Source organism: Cyprinus carpio, chromosome A21 (genome assembly GCF_018340385.1).
Source record: "Cyprinus carpio isolate SPL01 chromosome A21, ASM1834038v1, whole genome shotgun sequence".
NCBI classification, from domain to species: Eukaryota; Metazoa; Chordata; class Actinopteri; order Cypriniformes; family Cyprinidae; genus Cyprinus; species Cyprinus carpio.
Genome location: NC_056592.1, coordinates 21,946,227 through 21,963,499, shown reverse-complemented (window position 1 = coordinate 21,963,499; position 17,273 = coordinate 21,946,227). Strand labels below are relative to the sequence as shown.

Here is a 17,273-nt window from a genome sequence, read left to right as displayed (position 1 = left end):
ATACTATATGTTCTCCTCAAATATTTCATTTCAAAATCATGGGCATTAATATGAAATTGCATGTCCACTGATCCTGCTCCTCAGGAAGGATTTCCAGCAGATCTCAGCGAGGATGTATTGTTCAGGCCCAGTACCATCCGTAAGATCAGGCTAATCAGTCCTGGCTGTCAGTTCATTCCAGAGGTGTTCACTGGGGTTGAGGTTCTCACACACACATCTCACCAAACTGTTTCTGGATGGACCTCTCTGTGTGCAGGGCCCACTCTCTTGTTCAAACAAAGTGACTGCCTTGTGGAAACTCCTCACACAAACCTGGAAGTGTACAATCACATTAAATGTCATTCTGTGATTTTAAACTAAATGCAAAGGTGAGATAAAAACTGAAGCAACCATCCATTTAATCTTGCTTCTATAAGTCTTTGAGCTATTTTATTGTGTTTTATGAGACTCGAGCGCTCCACATCGCAAGAGCTACCGAGCAAGCTATACGTCAGAAGCCATACAAATGGAGGGGAGATGCAAACTTTAAAATGTATTAGTTCACAAATCATGCACTTTAGTAAAAGTGTTTTGATCTCATAACATGGTATTGTACAAGGAAACCGCATGAAAATATACTGATTATTAAAATAAATAATCTCCCCATAATCATGATTTGTGTGAAAAAGAATTAAACTTCTCAGTGTTTTACTTTCACTATTGTTTATTTGAGCTGGAAACTTCAGTGAATTGTAAGTACAGGTACTGAGCTATCAGTAATGAGAACAGATGATGTTTATTTATTTCAGCAGCTATGGCCCATGACAGCATCACACTGATGGAACTTTAGCTCTTTAGTCAACTATATTATTTTCCAAAAGGGGCTGCGTGACTTTAATTTAGCATTATACAGTAATCCCATCTCCCATCTCCAGGCATCTCCCTTTAAAGGGATACTCCACCCTAAAATGAAAATTTTGTCATTAATCACTTACCCCCATGTCATTCCAAATCTGTAAAATCTCCGTTCGTCTTTGGAACACAATTTAAGATATTTTGGATGAAAACCGGGAGGCTTGAGACTGTCCCATAGACTGCCAAATAAATAACAGTGTCAAGGTCCAGGAAATTATGAAAGTCGTCGTCCGAATTCTCCATCTGCCATCAGATGTGCAATCTGGGTTATATGAAGCGGCGGGAACACTTTTTGTAAGCGAAGGAAACAAAAATAACAGACAACAGTCTCCTCTGTGTCTCTCCATTTCACCGTATGCTGCGTATGCTCTTCTGTATCATCTATTTATTTGGCAGTCTATGGGACAGTCACAGGCCTCCCGGTTTTCATCCAAAATATTTTAAATTGTGTTCCAAAGGTGAACGGAGTTTTTACGGGTTTGGAACGACATGGGGGTAAGTGATTAATGACAAAATTTTCATTTTGGGGTGGAGTATCCCTTTAAGTGCTGCATGTTTGGTTAAAGGTGGCTCATTTATAAATTGGCAGAAGACATATGCAAAAAATGTTTACCTTCAAGGGTAAGACAGCTTGTCACTGGAGCAGCACAGTTAAAGTGTCAGCTTTGCACCTTATCTACCCCTTTAAGGGTGCTTATGGTCTCGTTCTTAATTTTTCTTATCTGTGGACTCTCCTCGTGGCTCACATGCCATCCTCCTCCGCTCCTCTGTTGGTTTTGCATGAGGCTCAAGCACGGCTTTGAGGAGAGACCAGGGTAAATGTGCTGTTTAGAGTGACAGTGATCGAGTTACTACACCTCCTAGCTCACAGAACGATCCCATACAAAGTCCTGCTGCCTGAATTAGTCACACATGTTTGCATATGTACACAAACACGCCCAGCAACAAACACACAGGCAAACACGGCCACACACACACACACACACATGCACGCAACACTGGTGGTCCTGTAAGGCCCTCTCTCTGTCTGTCTCCTTTATCTTACCTGGGAGGCCCAGACAAAGGTGAATTCTCTGCGAATAAACAGGTTCTTCATGTTTGGGCTTCTCTCCTAAGAAAACAGCGTCTTCAGGAGGAAAATGAACAGCCAATGGTTAGCCAACTTTGTGGTCCGTTTTGCATGCCAATCATATCTGCCAAACAGTTAAAGAGTGGAAACTTACCGAGAGAGGCATGCTTTTCTGCCAAACCGCTTTGTGTTTGAGTAGTGGATTGAGGAGATGCATGCAAACAGCCTATCAGAGCACTTCTTCGACTGCCTCATCACACACGTGCGTGTCTTACTCTGCTGAGAACCATCACTTTCTATTCTCGCTGAGGATAGCCAGAGTTCATGCCGTTCATTCACATGTGCCTGGATGCCCGTAGACAGGAACGAGGGAAGAGTTCAGATCGTTCCCAGGTACCACGTTTCGGCAGCCTTTTATTGGCCTTCTAAATAAGCCTGTGTTTGGCTTGAACTTTATCAGAGCTCTGGCCGCAGTGACATTGAAGTGCCTCCTGCTAAAGACTGCCATGAACAGCTTTATGGGGGCAGATAGCATTTTATCTGACCATCTAGATAAAAAAGCCAGGGTTGTTCCTGACTGTGGCGCTTGAGAGGGCTTTTCCCAGATCTGGAGCATGTTGAATTCCTAGGCCTGGCAGTAAATTGTGTTTCAGACAGATGTGCTTTTCTGGACTGATTTCACTCTGAAGAGGCTGGAATGCACAGCCTCGCCGTACAGGAAATGTAAATCAGCAGGTCATTGTTACATTCATATTTTTTTGGCAAAGATTAAACTGTAAGAGAAACTGAAGTGATGTTACATTTACATCAAGAACACAGTCTTCTTCATTATTGGCAAGTTTAGCCGGTTCAAAAACTCAACAGCACCACCAAAACTGCCTGGATTTGTGTTTGCATTCACAATTATTTGCCATAAGTGTTGAAGTTGCTCTATAAATGCCACCAAAGAAGAATTTTGACACTAACATTCCAATCTGCTTAAGAACATAAAATAGAAAAAAAAATCTGTATAATTTTATGTATATATTTATTTATTAATGTCTTTGGCAAATAGAATTTTTGTTCCTTGTCATTTCTTTTGATGTCTGAAATGTTCTTCCCACTCCTGAATAAGCGGCCTGACCTCAGATGACGTCAGCCGAGAGATGGGCTGCAAACTCAGTTTATCACATTCAGACCAAAGAGCACAAACCAGAAAATGACGTTTGAGGTTTGGTTGCAAGAAACTGCAGACGTGAGTCTCTCTCATCATTTACCCTTAAGAGCTCAGTCTGCAACTGCAAAATGCATTATTATGACTAATAATTTATTTATTTTGATAATTGAAGCAGTAACCGAAGAGTCTCCTCATACAAACTCCTGTAATATTGTCTCTTCTGTATTTGTTCTGTGGAAGAACACCTTTCTGAATCTCGCTCACTCTCTCTCTCTCTTTAGCACACACCCTGACAGCTTTTTAATCATCTTTGCAGCTTTTTGTCTCTCTCGACAGTGTGTTTTTCTCATGTGAGGACTCCAACGAAGAGCTCACCTTCCCCTCATTCAGAAGCCATGAAGCGAGACTATTAAGGCTCGGTGTGTGTCCTCACACTCTGCTACACCCTGCGCTCTGACATCACCCTGGGTTTACTTTGTCTCTTTGTTTGTCCAAAAAAATTTTTTAAATATGTATTTTTCACAACGGTAATGTTTGCTCGATAAATCTTATTGTCAGGACACATAAAGAGCCCAGAATACCGAGAGCAGCAAAGGCGTAAAAATGCTGTACTCCCACGGATGATGTTTTTCCTCATCAAGACCTGTCAAAACAGACTCAAGTTTGCATCACCTAAAGACACAACTAGTACAAAAGACAGTTACTATGAATAAAGACCTTTGTGTGTGAAATATCTTACACAACATATTAATGTAACTTATATTACATTCAAACTACAGTGGGTCTAGAAAAGAATCACCCCCCTTTAATCACATTTTGTTGCTTAGCAGCCTGAAATGAACATGGACACAGTTTGTGTTTTATCCAGCTGTATTTGCTATATAACATTTACGTGAAAGATATAAAACCAACATATCAGAAAAAATAAAAAAACAGAATCACTGAGTTGAAAAAATGATCAGCTTCTCCTAAAAAAGGCCTTGTAAAGTCAATCAGGTGTAGCTCTTCACCTTCTCAACGGCACACAAAGCCATCTGACTTTCATCTGTGATCAGCTGCTCATTTTGATCAGCTCAGCATGAAAAGAGCTTTCCTGGAGCATTTCAGTCTTTGGTAGAGCAACTGAAGCAAACAATCAGCTATGAGTGACAAGACAGTGCCAAAAGATCTCCGGGATAAAGTTGTGGACATGCACAAGTCAGGAGATGGATACAAAAACATTTCAAAGGCTTTATCAATCACAGTGAACTCTATTATTAAGAAGTGGAAGGTATTTGGTACAACACAGACCCTCCCTGGATCAGGACGTCACTCCAAACTGATGAAAGAGCCAGGAGGAAACTGCTCAGAGAGGCGACCAAGAGACCGACAGCAACTCTGAAGCAGCTGCAGGAGTTTATGTCAAAGAGTGGTCATTGTGTGCATGTGACGACAATATCACAAATCCCCCACAAATGTGGCTTGTATGGGAGGGCTGCAAGAAAAGAGCCACTCTTCAAGAAAGACCACATGCAGTCACAACTGAGCTTTGCCAAAACACACCTTGAAGATTCTGAGAAGGTAACATGGATAGGGCAAATTACCGTCAAATTCTGCTGACCTCAAAGCACACAGCAGAACTGAGCACACAGTGGTTGAAGGAGGAAAAGGTGAATGTCTTGCATGGCCTCGTCAGAGCCCAGACTTAAACCCCACTGAAAATCTGTGGAATGACCTGAAGAATCAGATTGAACTGAACTTGAGCAGTTCTCCAGAAAAGAGTGGGCAAATATTGCAAAGTCTAGACATGCAAAGTTAGTAGAGACACATCCCAACAGACTAAAGGCTGTAATGGATGTTATAAGTCACACTGAATAAATACAGCTGGATAAAACAAAAACTGCGCACGTCTTCATTTCAGGCTGAGCAAAGCAACAACATGTGCTGATTCTTTTCTAGACCCACTGTATGTCAATTTCAAGAAACCATGGGGTTTTAACATATTACTTGATCACCTCTTGATGTCAAAACCACAAAACGAAACATGTCAAAGTCTCGGGTTCAGACCTCAAGCAAAATGTTAGTCATTTCCATGTTTTCTGGTCCTGCAGATAGGCCAGCACCAGTCCAGCTCTAATCAGTATAAACCAGCCTGGAGCTGAAGATAGATTTTTCAGCAGTATAATTGTGTGTGGACACTGCAGTGAATTGTAGAATGTAGAACCGATGTTTCACAAGACATTCTAGATCGTCAAACATCCCAGATCTTAACCCTTGTGCTGCTGAAAATCCATTACCTAGCGTGGTGTTCCCAGTCAGAAATGACCAGCCTTTGAAAAGTTGCTTATAAATCTCTCGTTATGCTTTATTATCACCATTGTTACCAAGCTAAAAAAAAGCAAAAACAGTTTATAATATTTCCAATTTTAACTCAAAAACTGAAGTCCACAATCACATGGTTCTCAGTTTTAAGATATGACATAACGAAAACTTTATGAGCATTTTTTGTAGGCTGGACATTTTTGACTGGGAACGCCAAAAGTGTAAAAAGGCGAGAAAAAAATACCTAAGAAGTACAAAAATTACCAAATATTTTGGAGAAGTTTTTATACCCTGTGTGAGCTTTAGTTTTAGTCAAACTAGCATTTTCAGGAGTCAATTCAGTTTTATTTCTATAGTGCTTTATACAATACAGATTATTTCAAAGCAGATTTACAGGGATAAACAGAAAAATAATGATTCAGTAATGACAACAGAATTAAATTCTTTAAAAAGACAACAGTAAACGGTCATTATTCAGTTCTCATCCAAAAGTGTCTGTGCAATCAAGTCAATAATATTGCTGAATATTGAGAAAAAAGAAAATCCTCTCCGGGTCAAAATGACGCAACATGCTTTACTGATGCAATATAGAAAACTGAAATTCTATTCTATTAAGATCACTAATGAAGCAGATTTCACTAGTTAGGATTCACATTCTGTATTACTGCTATTAAATACAGATGTTGGACAAAAACATTTCATGAATTGTGCATTGTTTATTTAATGAGAGTGTGTTGTATTGTATGATGTAAGACGTATCATTATATCAGAAATATATAATTTCTTATACTGTTATTCCAATTAAAGTGGCAACTCAATGATAGAATGGGAAAAGACACAATTTTCTTTCTGACGATTCAGTAAAATTTGTCCCTTTGAACTGGGCCAACATCCTCTCATTATATCACTCAGAGAGACAGGCTAAAGCCGCAGGAGAACTAGGACCCGTTTGAGGACCTTCAGGAGTTATGGCCTGCCACGTAGAAACCTGAGGGAAGAGAGGCCTGCTGGATTTTCCATAAAAGGCTTTAGGTATGAATCACGAAGCTGTTTCCTGAAAACACTATACTGTATTTACTATTGCATATCATTGCTGACTGTCTTTACACACTGACCCGTTATAGATGTAAACAAATTGCACTTAACTAAGCAAAAGATAGATTCCAATCCTGACAATAACCTGCATCATCATCAAAGGCAGATTTAACTGTGATTACACTGATTTTGTGAAAACAGTTGTTTTGTTTAATAAAATATGTTTGCTTGAAAGAAAGCTTATAACCACATTACAGTTCCATTTCCATATTTCCCAAATAAATGACAAACAGCGGATAAAGATGGCAATGCCCATTTTCTTCTTTAACGAAATTAGCATTTATCTACAGAAAGCGCGACGCTTAGTCTCTCTCTCTCTCTCTCTCTCTCTCTCTCTCACACACACACACACACACACACACAAACAAACACACTCTTTCTCCAATTATCGATGGATCAAGTCCTAACTACATGATGCTTGGATGGATACGTAATAAAGTACACACAAGAGCGTTTTAAGGACCAAAACTTCAGAAATGCATTGAAATAAAGCACGTGAGGTGTGGTAACCGTGGATTAATTGGAATAATTTACTCATTTATCGAATAATAACGCACACTTGAGGTGTAGCGATCATCAGCGCCTCGGTGCCTTTTCAATACTTCTGCGGCCTGTACACTGTTCTTCAACTGCAGCTATGTTTTAAACTTATAAGCACGTTGCACTAAACTAATTAATATCAGCAAACAAATCGAAAACATAATCGAGTGACTGCTGAGAGCTCATTTAATGAATCTCGGCTGGAATCTCACAGCCTCAGAGCGCTCACATTGCGCTAACTGCAACTGAGTGTGTCAAGAAATATTCCTGGATATCTCGTGCTAAACTCCGTTTGGAGGTCAGACAGTAATCTCAGCAAATAAACAGAGGCACGTAAGACTGTGCAGCAAAGGTCGGGTAAGGCGCTCGAGCCTTACATCTTTAAAAGAGCGCGTTTCGGAGCAGGCGGGTTATGTGGGCAATAGATGACTATAAACCAGTTGTGAAGAAGGGCTGTCATTTTCACAAATTTCACACATGGCCTCAGTCAATGCAAAAATATGCTGCCGTAGCCTACTTTTGGTGAACATTCAGGTGCCATTTCAGGCGAGTTTTAATGTGTTTGCTAATCCTTACTAAAGGGAAACGACGAAGAAACATCTTTAAACATGCCAGCAAACCTTTGCCAGTGCATTTATCTTTTATGCATAATGGAAGCTTCTGAGATACTAAAACATTACAAAATATTTCAATTTTCAAAGTAACAGCAAATAAGACTGGAAATAGATGTTACATCAACAGACCTTGAAGTAACATTCAGAAATACACTCTCTAATGAGTGTTAGTTGACCTGTAGTTGCAAAGTTAACTTACAGTTAGTAGAATGTCTTAAGTGGACTATGGCAATAAAGTGTAAACAATTATTTTATTTTATTTTTTTAAGAAAAAAAATTAACACGCGAAGACGCCATCCTACGATGTTGAACGTCAGTTTATTGTTTGCGTGGCTTGAGGCTCTGCAGCAAAGTCATACAAAACACGAGAAATTAAAGTCTGTACCTTTGGCAGCGACCATGAGACAGAATATAATGATTGTTACTGTAAGCTGTTTCACTTCACTGTCTGCTCAAATTTAATTCAGTCATATATTTTATCAAAGTGTGTGTTAAGCAAATGTTTTTGTGTATAAATAAACTATGTATTTAAATATTTCTAATTGCGGAAGGCAAGAGTACAGGAAAATGCTAGGATGTCCAAATATTATTAGAGGCATCGATAAGTCTGATGAATTATAACAGTTTAATTCATTATATTTATGATAAATATTAGTCTGTTTATTTCTTGTTTCAAGCGACTGCTTTGTATTCGTTCCTTCATTCCTTTATGAGCGTATAGGCTATTGAACCACATTAAACGCATGCTTCAAATAATCCGAAAAGTAACTTTTTCCATTCAGGCAATATAAAGCAAATGATTAAAATACGTGTTTTAACAATGGGTTTCAAAGGAGGATAACAGCAAACATGGAGTAAATACCAGAGTGTGAAATAAAAAAAAAGAATAATAAAAAAGCTATGATATAGCCTAGTAGTGATCACACACAAAGACTCTGATCATCGCATATATGACAGTAATTAGTGTAGTGGATCTGAAATGCCATCTTACCGTCCACTAAACTACAGAGGCTCATGCTCGACCAGGCGCGTGACGTCATGCGGCCGTGACGTCACGCCGTCTACCTGATAGAGGCTGCGGCTCCGCATCTTCGGCCGCCTAAACTTGAACATTGCTTAGAAACACACATTTGAGGAACTATATGCTATAAATGCATGGAGACGGTTTAAGACGCGAGAAAAGGGAGCAAACAGCCTTTCAGACAACTGACACGTGAGTCACTATTCGTCGCGTTAAAACAGTGTTTATTGGCAAGTATTGCAGTAGGCTACTTGTAGGCCTAAAATTATTTAGCCTATGTAGCTTATGAAGTTGATGTATTTTAGTATTACTATCGCTGTGGACAACAGGTTCTGGTATAACTCGATAAATCGAAATTTTACACTTGAAATGGTGGTCGGTCATCCTGCTGCCTGTGCAGAACAAATAATGAATGAGCTCAGTTAAATCAATAAATAGGCTATGTAACAATATAACAGGCGTGTGTTTTGCATATAGTGCTCAGATGGAAACATTAGCGCTCTGCAGTTATCATGCACTTCAGCTCATTCAGGAGCTCCGAGCTTCCCAAGCAGTTTCGATCCAGATCCGGCGAGTGGCAGCTTGTTCCTGCGGCTCAGTGGTAGAGCATTGCGTTGGCAGCGCAAAAGGTCGTGGGTTCAATTCCCAGGGAACACACATAGCCTACTGATAAAAAAATAAATAAATAAAAAACAACCGTGTAGCCTGATTGCACTGTGAGTAAAGCGTCTGCTAAATGTTAATGAGCAGAAAAAGATATCGTTCGTAATTCACGAAGGAAGTGATCACCATTTAACAAAACCTTGTGATTTCTGAATGTTGATTTCAGGGTATTTTTTTTTCCTTGTTTTTTTTTTTTTTTTTTTTTTGAGACACTGTCACGTTTGAGTGTTCGAGATTGAATGTTTTCTTAAAATCTTTGAAGTATTTCCGGTCTGTTCAAAATGCTCTTAACCATCTGGTGGATTGCTATATAAATTAAATAACCTGTTATAATTAAGTTGTCATTAAATTTACATACGGCGCCTCGTCATCAATGCATCTCTATATAACAATAATAACAGTTTATTAATAATAATAATAATAATAGTAGTAGTAGTAGTAATTCTTTTCAACAAAAAGGAATATATTTCTTTCCATCACTAAGACCAGCTGCAGCATAGTCGTAAAAAATTATAATAACATCCACACATCCAAAAATTATTCAGAGGCTTCTTTGAAGCCTCCTAAAAAGTGGTAACCTGTAATTGTTACTTTAAAGATCTATTTATACCTGATTTAACTCATAAAATAAGTTTTGTTGGTATATAGGTTGATTCAGTGATGTTAAATAATATTTCCGACTTGAATAATAAAAGTTAATTGATGTTGCCATTTTCAGATTACATTATTTTTTTCTTCAGTTCACGGGCTTCCTTAAAATATTTACATTATTATTATTATTGTTATTTATTTATTTGTCAAACAATCTCCTGGTTGTTTAGTGAAGAAGTCAGCCAGATGTGGTTGAATGTGTCTGCGGACATCATTGTCTAAATTAACTTGAAGGCCAAAATCTGAACTGACATTATGCAGTCGAAGTATCGAGTCGTTTAAACGCTCATTAAGAGAAATTTAAAATGAGTTGTGTGCTTTATTTGGCTTTGCAATCGGCTCTAGTTTGTAATTTCGTGACAAATGCATCACACAGATGTTTGACAGACAGAAGAGATGCGAACAAACACAATCCTCAGAAAACAGCCATTCATTGAGAACGATAATATATAACATCCTCATCCTAATATATCTCCTGACAAATGGACCTATTAACTGTGATTGCACTCTTGATCAGTGCGTTTGTTGGTCTTTAAGCAATGCATAAAACAAAAAAGACACACATAATCGATTTTATTTGCTTGAATTCAACTAGCCTAATAGTATGATAAATTAAGACAATAAAATTAAGGTGTCAATTTCTTGAAATATCGAGGACATTACATTTTCTCCCATTTAGACAATTATTGCGAATTATATAGTTTTCTGTTACAGATAGAATATGAATATCATTCATCTGCAAACTAACGAAACAGATCTTTAGGTCTTGGTCGATGATGGTGTTTTTTTTATATATAGCTATATATTGATTAGGAAGATTATTTAAATATAAAGGAAGTGCTTTGTGCAACTGTTTCGCTTTAAAAGATTCAGAAGCTTCAGGATAATTCGTTTCGAGAATATCGCAAATAATGAACCAAAACTAAAGCACCGAATGACAATAAAATCAAATCAACTAAATATACAGCAAATATGGGTCAATTCATATCTAAAAAAAGAAAAGGCGTGCATTATACTGTCAGATCCCAGCAGTTATTCTGTGTAAGAAAATACAGTCTGACAGATCTGACTAAATGTTTTCTCCGTAAATTACAATAGGCTAATGATAATAATAATAATCATAATAATAATAATAATAATAATAATAAAGTATTTATATAAAACAGGCCAGATGCTAAGGCCAAAAGCAGGAAAAAGCTTGCTAGACATGTGGCCATGATGTGTAGGGTACAGTACAGAACAGTAACAACATAAACCTTCTGTTTCTTTGTTTATAACGTGTGTGTGTGTGTGTGTGTGTGTGTGTGTGTGTGTGTGTGTGTGTGTGTGTGTGTGTGTGTGTGTGAAATGTGGAATTTTATAACAAATAATTTGAGAAAGCTGTTGACTGAAACTGTGTCGTAAACATTTAGAAATGGCGCGTTTCTGAGTCTGATTATGTTCGTTCAGGGCCGCGGATGATTCTCCGTCAGTTAGGCGGCTCTCAGGCGGCTTTGTATTCACCAGCAGGCGCCACTAACCTGAAGAAATCCCGCACAGAACAATCAGACGTGAAAGCGAGATGTTTTCTGAGTGACAATGAAACTGTCACAATAAGCCCATATTAGATTTCTCATTATTGGACAGTTTACGTTATGCCATTGTTTGGACGACAGTGGTAAGGGTAAGTCTGCATTAGTCCTGGACATTCACTGAGTGTAATAACGTGTTCATAAACCTCAAATGCAAAAGACCTTTCCTCTGAACACACCGTTCGGTTTGCTCGTTCCGACACGTCGCCTATTCAAAACAGCAACAGCCCAACTGCTCATTGAACAAATGGGATTGTCAATGGCAAAGGCGAATAAACTTAGCCTCTTTTTAATTTTAACAATTAGCCTAAGTGCTGACATTGCTTCAATTACTGTTATTAAACCGCACGAAATAACAGTAATTACCTCATGCGCATTGACCAAAAAAGAACTATGTTCAGGTAACGTAAATGAAATACAATTCAGGTGGACTAGTCTTAACTGCAGAACGCGTGGATAAAGGTGGTTTGTGTGTGTTTGAAAAATGTGGTTTGTTCAGCTTATAATCTCTTACTGTCCAAAAACACTGTTTCCGACACAAGGTGCAGCGATAATGCCAGAAGCTCGACTGAGAGGTTCTGAAGGAAAAAGTTCACTTGTATGTCTAAGAAATGATTGGGCTTTGTGGGTGGGACTGACAGTGGACAAGAGAGGATGGGTGGGTCCTGCTGTTAGCTGCTGCTGCTGCTGCTGCTCGCACTTTCATTCATTCACACCAAACATTCACTCTTCAGGAATATATCTGCAGTAGTTTGGAGGACAGTATTGCGCGAGATCGCTGGCTGTCCACGTGTTTATTCATTAGAAAAGCGGAGTGGATTGCTTAGCAAATATACCGACGCTCGCGTCGCAGCGCTGGAAGAGCTTTTGTAACACGCATGATTGTTTTAAAGGTGGAATGAATTTGGACATGGCCTCATCTTTTCCTCTGCCGAGAAGCAACAGCACCAGAGAAACGTTAGAGAACACGACCAGCGAATCTTCAGATAATGAAACAGCAGGTAAAAGACCGATCATATCATTTACACACCCATCCATAGAATAAACATACATTTACATACCGAAAGTACATGAAAACAAGTCTATTTGAATAAAAGCATGTATTTACATGTTAAAAATATGGTGTCCTTCCATATCTGCTTTACCTGCAAATGTTTTGTCTTAGCCTACATACAAATAACTTATTTGATTAGCTGTTTTTTTTTTTTGTTGTTGTTGTTTGTTTGTTTTTTGGTTCGGCCTAATTTTGCAGAAGCCGTGTTGGCCGATTGCTGTCTGCAGCCGCAAAAACTAAATAGAAATTCACGTTAAGTCTATATTATTAACACATTTATTGCTATCTTTAAATAATATAATAATAGCCTATTTATACTACTGTACTATATATCCGCTTTGATCCTACATTCCCTAAAGAACTCGATGACCGCTACCAAAACCTGTTTCTGAAATGATATTCAAATTAAACGCGCGTTTATTAGCTGGAGGAGGCTGTTGTATAAACTAAGAATCTTTACATGAAGGTAAGCTAGATCCAGCAAACAACAACTAGGCCTGAGTTTAAAACACGGGCGCAAGTTCCTCTGGATAGGCCTTTAACTTTTGTCTTGGATATTTGAAATAATATAGCCGTAAGCACTGTGCAAATAGGTCCCGTTTGAAAGCTATATTTTAATAAGACGTGTTTGCATATTTATGGCTTGACGAGCGCATCCAGTCTGTGCACACGAATCGTGATTCCCTTTTGTGTCCGACTCCTTCCAAATCTCTGGCAAAATAGGTGCGACTGAGCACCACATATCACCTCAAAATTATTCTCCCCAGAAAAGGAGAGGTCTGTCGAGCAGAGAAGCGACGATGGGAATGTCGACGAGTCCAAGAAAAAGAAACAAAGACGGCAGAGGACTCACTTCACCAGCCAGCAGCTGCAGGAGCTGGAAGCCACTTTCCAGAGGAACCGATACCCGGACATGAGCACCCGAGAGGAGATCGCAGTGTGGACCAACCTCACGGAGGCCCGGGTCCGGGTACGACAATCATAAATACCCTCAACATTTGCATAAACACAATATTTTAGCCACATGACCTTGGATGTGTTTAAGACTAAGACTGGAGATTATTTTCTTACTTATTTCAATGGAATATGTAATATTTACAACATGATGCAAATCAAATGTGCATATTAACTTGCAAATTAAAATTATCTTAATAAGCTAACCAAATCATTTATAAAAAGTCTTCTATTTGTGAATTGTTCGCTCAGTGTGTATCCTGTTATGTATTTGAAAATAGATCATTTTTCAAATAGCCAACGAGACGTGATTTTTTAAAAAAAAAAACTATATTATTTTAAAGTATTAAAAGATCTACTTCCTGGTCACGAAAGGAAAAGTAGTTTATATATATATATATATATATGTGTGTGTGTGTGTGTGTGTGTGTGTGTGTGTGTGTGTGTGTGTGTGTGTGTGTGTGTGTTTGTTGTTGTTGTGGTTTGTTTTTGTTTGTTTTTTTTCCTAGCGATATTCAGAAATATTTGCTAGCAGGCCTATCTTTAAAATAATCCCACAGCCTTCCAGAACCCGATTCTGACAGTAAAGAGATTTAGAATTAAAAAGTTCGGTTAAAAGTACTGTCGGTTAAATTAATAGACAAATAAATGTATTATAACTATAACTATTATAACTATTATAACTTTTTAGATGCAAGCCCTATATTTTTAAATGCTTATGAAATATAGAACTTGCTGATATTGTAAAGTGTAACTTAAGTAGGCCTATACAAATGTTGTGAATTTTAAATGTTTTGCAAATTACCTCTATAGCAAGCAATAATAATAATAATAATAATAATAATAATAATAATAAGCATAAGTTTAGAACTACTGCTTTTTGGTCTATAACAGCATTTGTTGTGCTTGAGTGAATAACGCGTGCTTTCTCATAGGTTTGGTTTAAGAATCGGAGGGCGAAGTGGAGAAAAAGGGAGCGCAACCAGCAAATGGATTTGTGTAAGAACAGTTACCTGCCCCAGTTCAGCGGACTAATGCAGCCCTATGATGACGTCTATCCCGCGTACACCTACAACAACTGGACCAACAAAGGCCTGGCCACAGCCCCGCTGTCCACCAAGAACTTCACCTTCTTTAATTCCATGAGTCCCCTCACGTCCCAGTCCATGTTCTCAGCCCCGACCTCAATCTCCTCCATGAGCATGGCGTCCGGGATGGGACACTCCGCCGTGCCTGGCATGCCGACCACCGGCCTGAACAACATCGGTAACCTGAATGGAATCGGGAGCTCCGCGATCAGTCCGGCCATGAGCTCGTCAGCGTGCCCCTACGGACCTCCGGGATCTCCTTACAGCGTCTACAGGGACACTTGTAACTCCTTAAGACTGAAATCCAAGCAGCATCCATCTTTCGGATATAGCGGGCTGCAGAGTCCCGGCTCTAGTCTAAACGCGTGCCAGTACAACAGTTGACGAATTCACCTCAAGTGAACGGACTCTGGAGAGATTACAGCCGTGTCTGGATCTGGTGCGATCGGCATCTTACAGAGGAATATGCGGATCGTCCGTGTTCACCTAAACTTGCACAACAATTTAAATCCATTGTTTGGATTTCAGCGTTTTGAAGCAGGTTAAACTCATACATTGTACATAAATATAAACGTTGAACAAAATTTGAAAATGGTGCAATGCTCCAAGTGGGAACAATGGTTTGTCAAAACACAAGCGTGTAATTAGCGCAGCGTGTCGTGGTAATGCAGTGTAGGCCTCGTGATGAGTCGTGTTTGTGAGTTGCGTTCTCTTGTATTCAGTGTCACGCAGAGGGTTTGTTGTCCTCGTGGCTTCTCATCGACAGCCTGGATTCTTAGTTGTTTCATTGTGTCGATAGATTTACCGCATGCTTTTCTTCGAGTGAAAAAAAAATGTTTTGTAAAATTATATGAATGTGTAGACTAAATAACAAAGCTATACCTTTATGTTGTACCCCTGTTGATTGAAATTGTGCTTATGTTTATGGTAATGTTTGAATAAACCTCAAAAGAAATAATTTCTAAAATAATTTGTGGAATCAGCGTGGGCTGCAGCTTGATTATTTGAAGAAGAAGAAAAAACGGACAGTGTGTACATTATCGAAAATTAACTTAGAATTTACAGTTTTCATTAAATAATAATATACTATTTTAGACAATCATTCAATCATATCTAACGTATTTTTTCCCGATTAAATTAACCGAATTAAATTTCAATGCGTGCCGAATCCTGTACTAAAAATTAAATTCTTGCCTTTTCTCTCTTCATATATTATGCACGACATCATTATATGTCTATATATGCTGTTTGACAATCCACTAAATCTTCCACTGGCATTTTTTTAATGCTCCAGCTCATTTCTTAATTATAAATGATTTCCAAAGCACAAAATTATATCCCTATACCTTTAGAATAAAAGAGAGAAAGGCAAACTTTAAAATCTATTCCTTATCTCGGTTTGCCACATTAAGTGACTGTTTTTATCTGCATGGGTGTATTTAGATGATACGTAGGAGAAGGTCTGTCGTAACTGATGTATTCCTTAATACCACTGATCCATATCCACTGATAATAATACCTTTAATTTCCTAAAAGGTCGGCTCGGAGTGTTAATGGTCACTTCCTCTGCTTTGCTCTGTCGGGCTAACAGAATGAGCTCACTGCAATGTTGACATGCCTTTTCAAGGACGCGTTAAACCCATTCCCCAAATCAGACAAGAGACTGTCTGAAAGAAAGTGATCACACACCGAGGACAACGTCAAAAACGCGTCTTCAAGAGAATCTGCTGAAAACAGAGCAGTATGTACAGAAACTGACGCGCATTGGCTTGTTAAGCGTTGCCACACTCATTATAATAATTCTTGAAAACACTTGAGCAAAAGTAGCCTATAATTTATTTATACGCAGTAGCCACGAGTAGAAATAACACTTCGAGAGGTTTTTTTTTTCTGACAAAAACTAATTCTAGTGAATCAGGCTACTGTTTCGTCATACCAGTGTGTCGTGTAAATTCATATTCGGATTAGATCAGTTAGATTTAAATTAGTTTTATTTTAAGAATTTATATTTTAAAAGCATAATTCTGCAACTAAAGCGCACAAAAGAGAAGCACAAAAAGAAGCGCCAGATTTTTGCAAATGTTTATTTTACCGTCATTCTAAAGCAAGTAGAAAAGACTGAAAAGATACTTCAGAAATGCAATATTTGGTTAGTAACTTAATTTATTTATCTAATTTGAGGTCTAATCCAGGTCTAATATATTGCATCCTCTCCGATCAATCGATCACTGATATGAAGTCGAGCCACATTGTGTAGACTGATATTCTATCGCTTATGATAAGGAGACAATACAACATGTTTAATTACTCATGCTTAATCAATCTTCATCAGTCTTATGTTTCAAAGTGTAGTGGGTTTATAATAAGCTAGTGGTTGTTTACATTTAACTAGTGTTGCTATGTTCATGTATTTCTTTCACAGTACTATTCAAAGTACATAAACATCATGGAAATTTAATAAAAAGTATAACTACAAAAACACTAAAAAAAATTATTCATTGAATTTACTAAAAAAAATTATGGTAAGTGGTTGCAATCAATTTATTTTAGCTACATTTAAATAAACACATTTTGCTGAAAGTTAATCAACTAAATTAGTTTA

The 17,273-nt window shown here is 38.2% G+C and overlaps 1 protein-coding gene across 1 annotated transcript; it reads left to right on the top strand.

Moving 5' to 3' along the window:
- Positions 1-8,731: 8,731 nt before the first annotated feature.
- Positions 8,732-15,645, top strand: LOC109073418 (pituitary homeobox 1-like). The gene is made up of 4 exons (XM_042711341.1): positions 8,732-8,882; positions 12,469-12,576; positions 13,397-13,599; positions 14,519-15,645. Exons 2-4 carry the CDS (start codon positions 12,474-12,476, stop codon positions 15,053-15,055), a joined length of 843 nt encoding a protein of 280 aa, XP_042567275.1. The 5' UTR covers positions 8,732-8,882; positions 12,469-12,473; the 3' UTR covers positions 15,056-15,645.
- Positions 15,646-17,273: the final 1,628 nt, after the last annotated feature.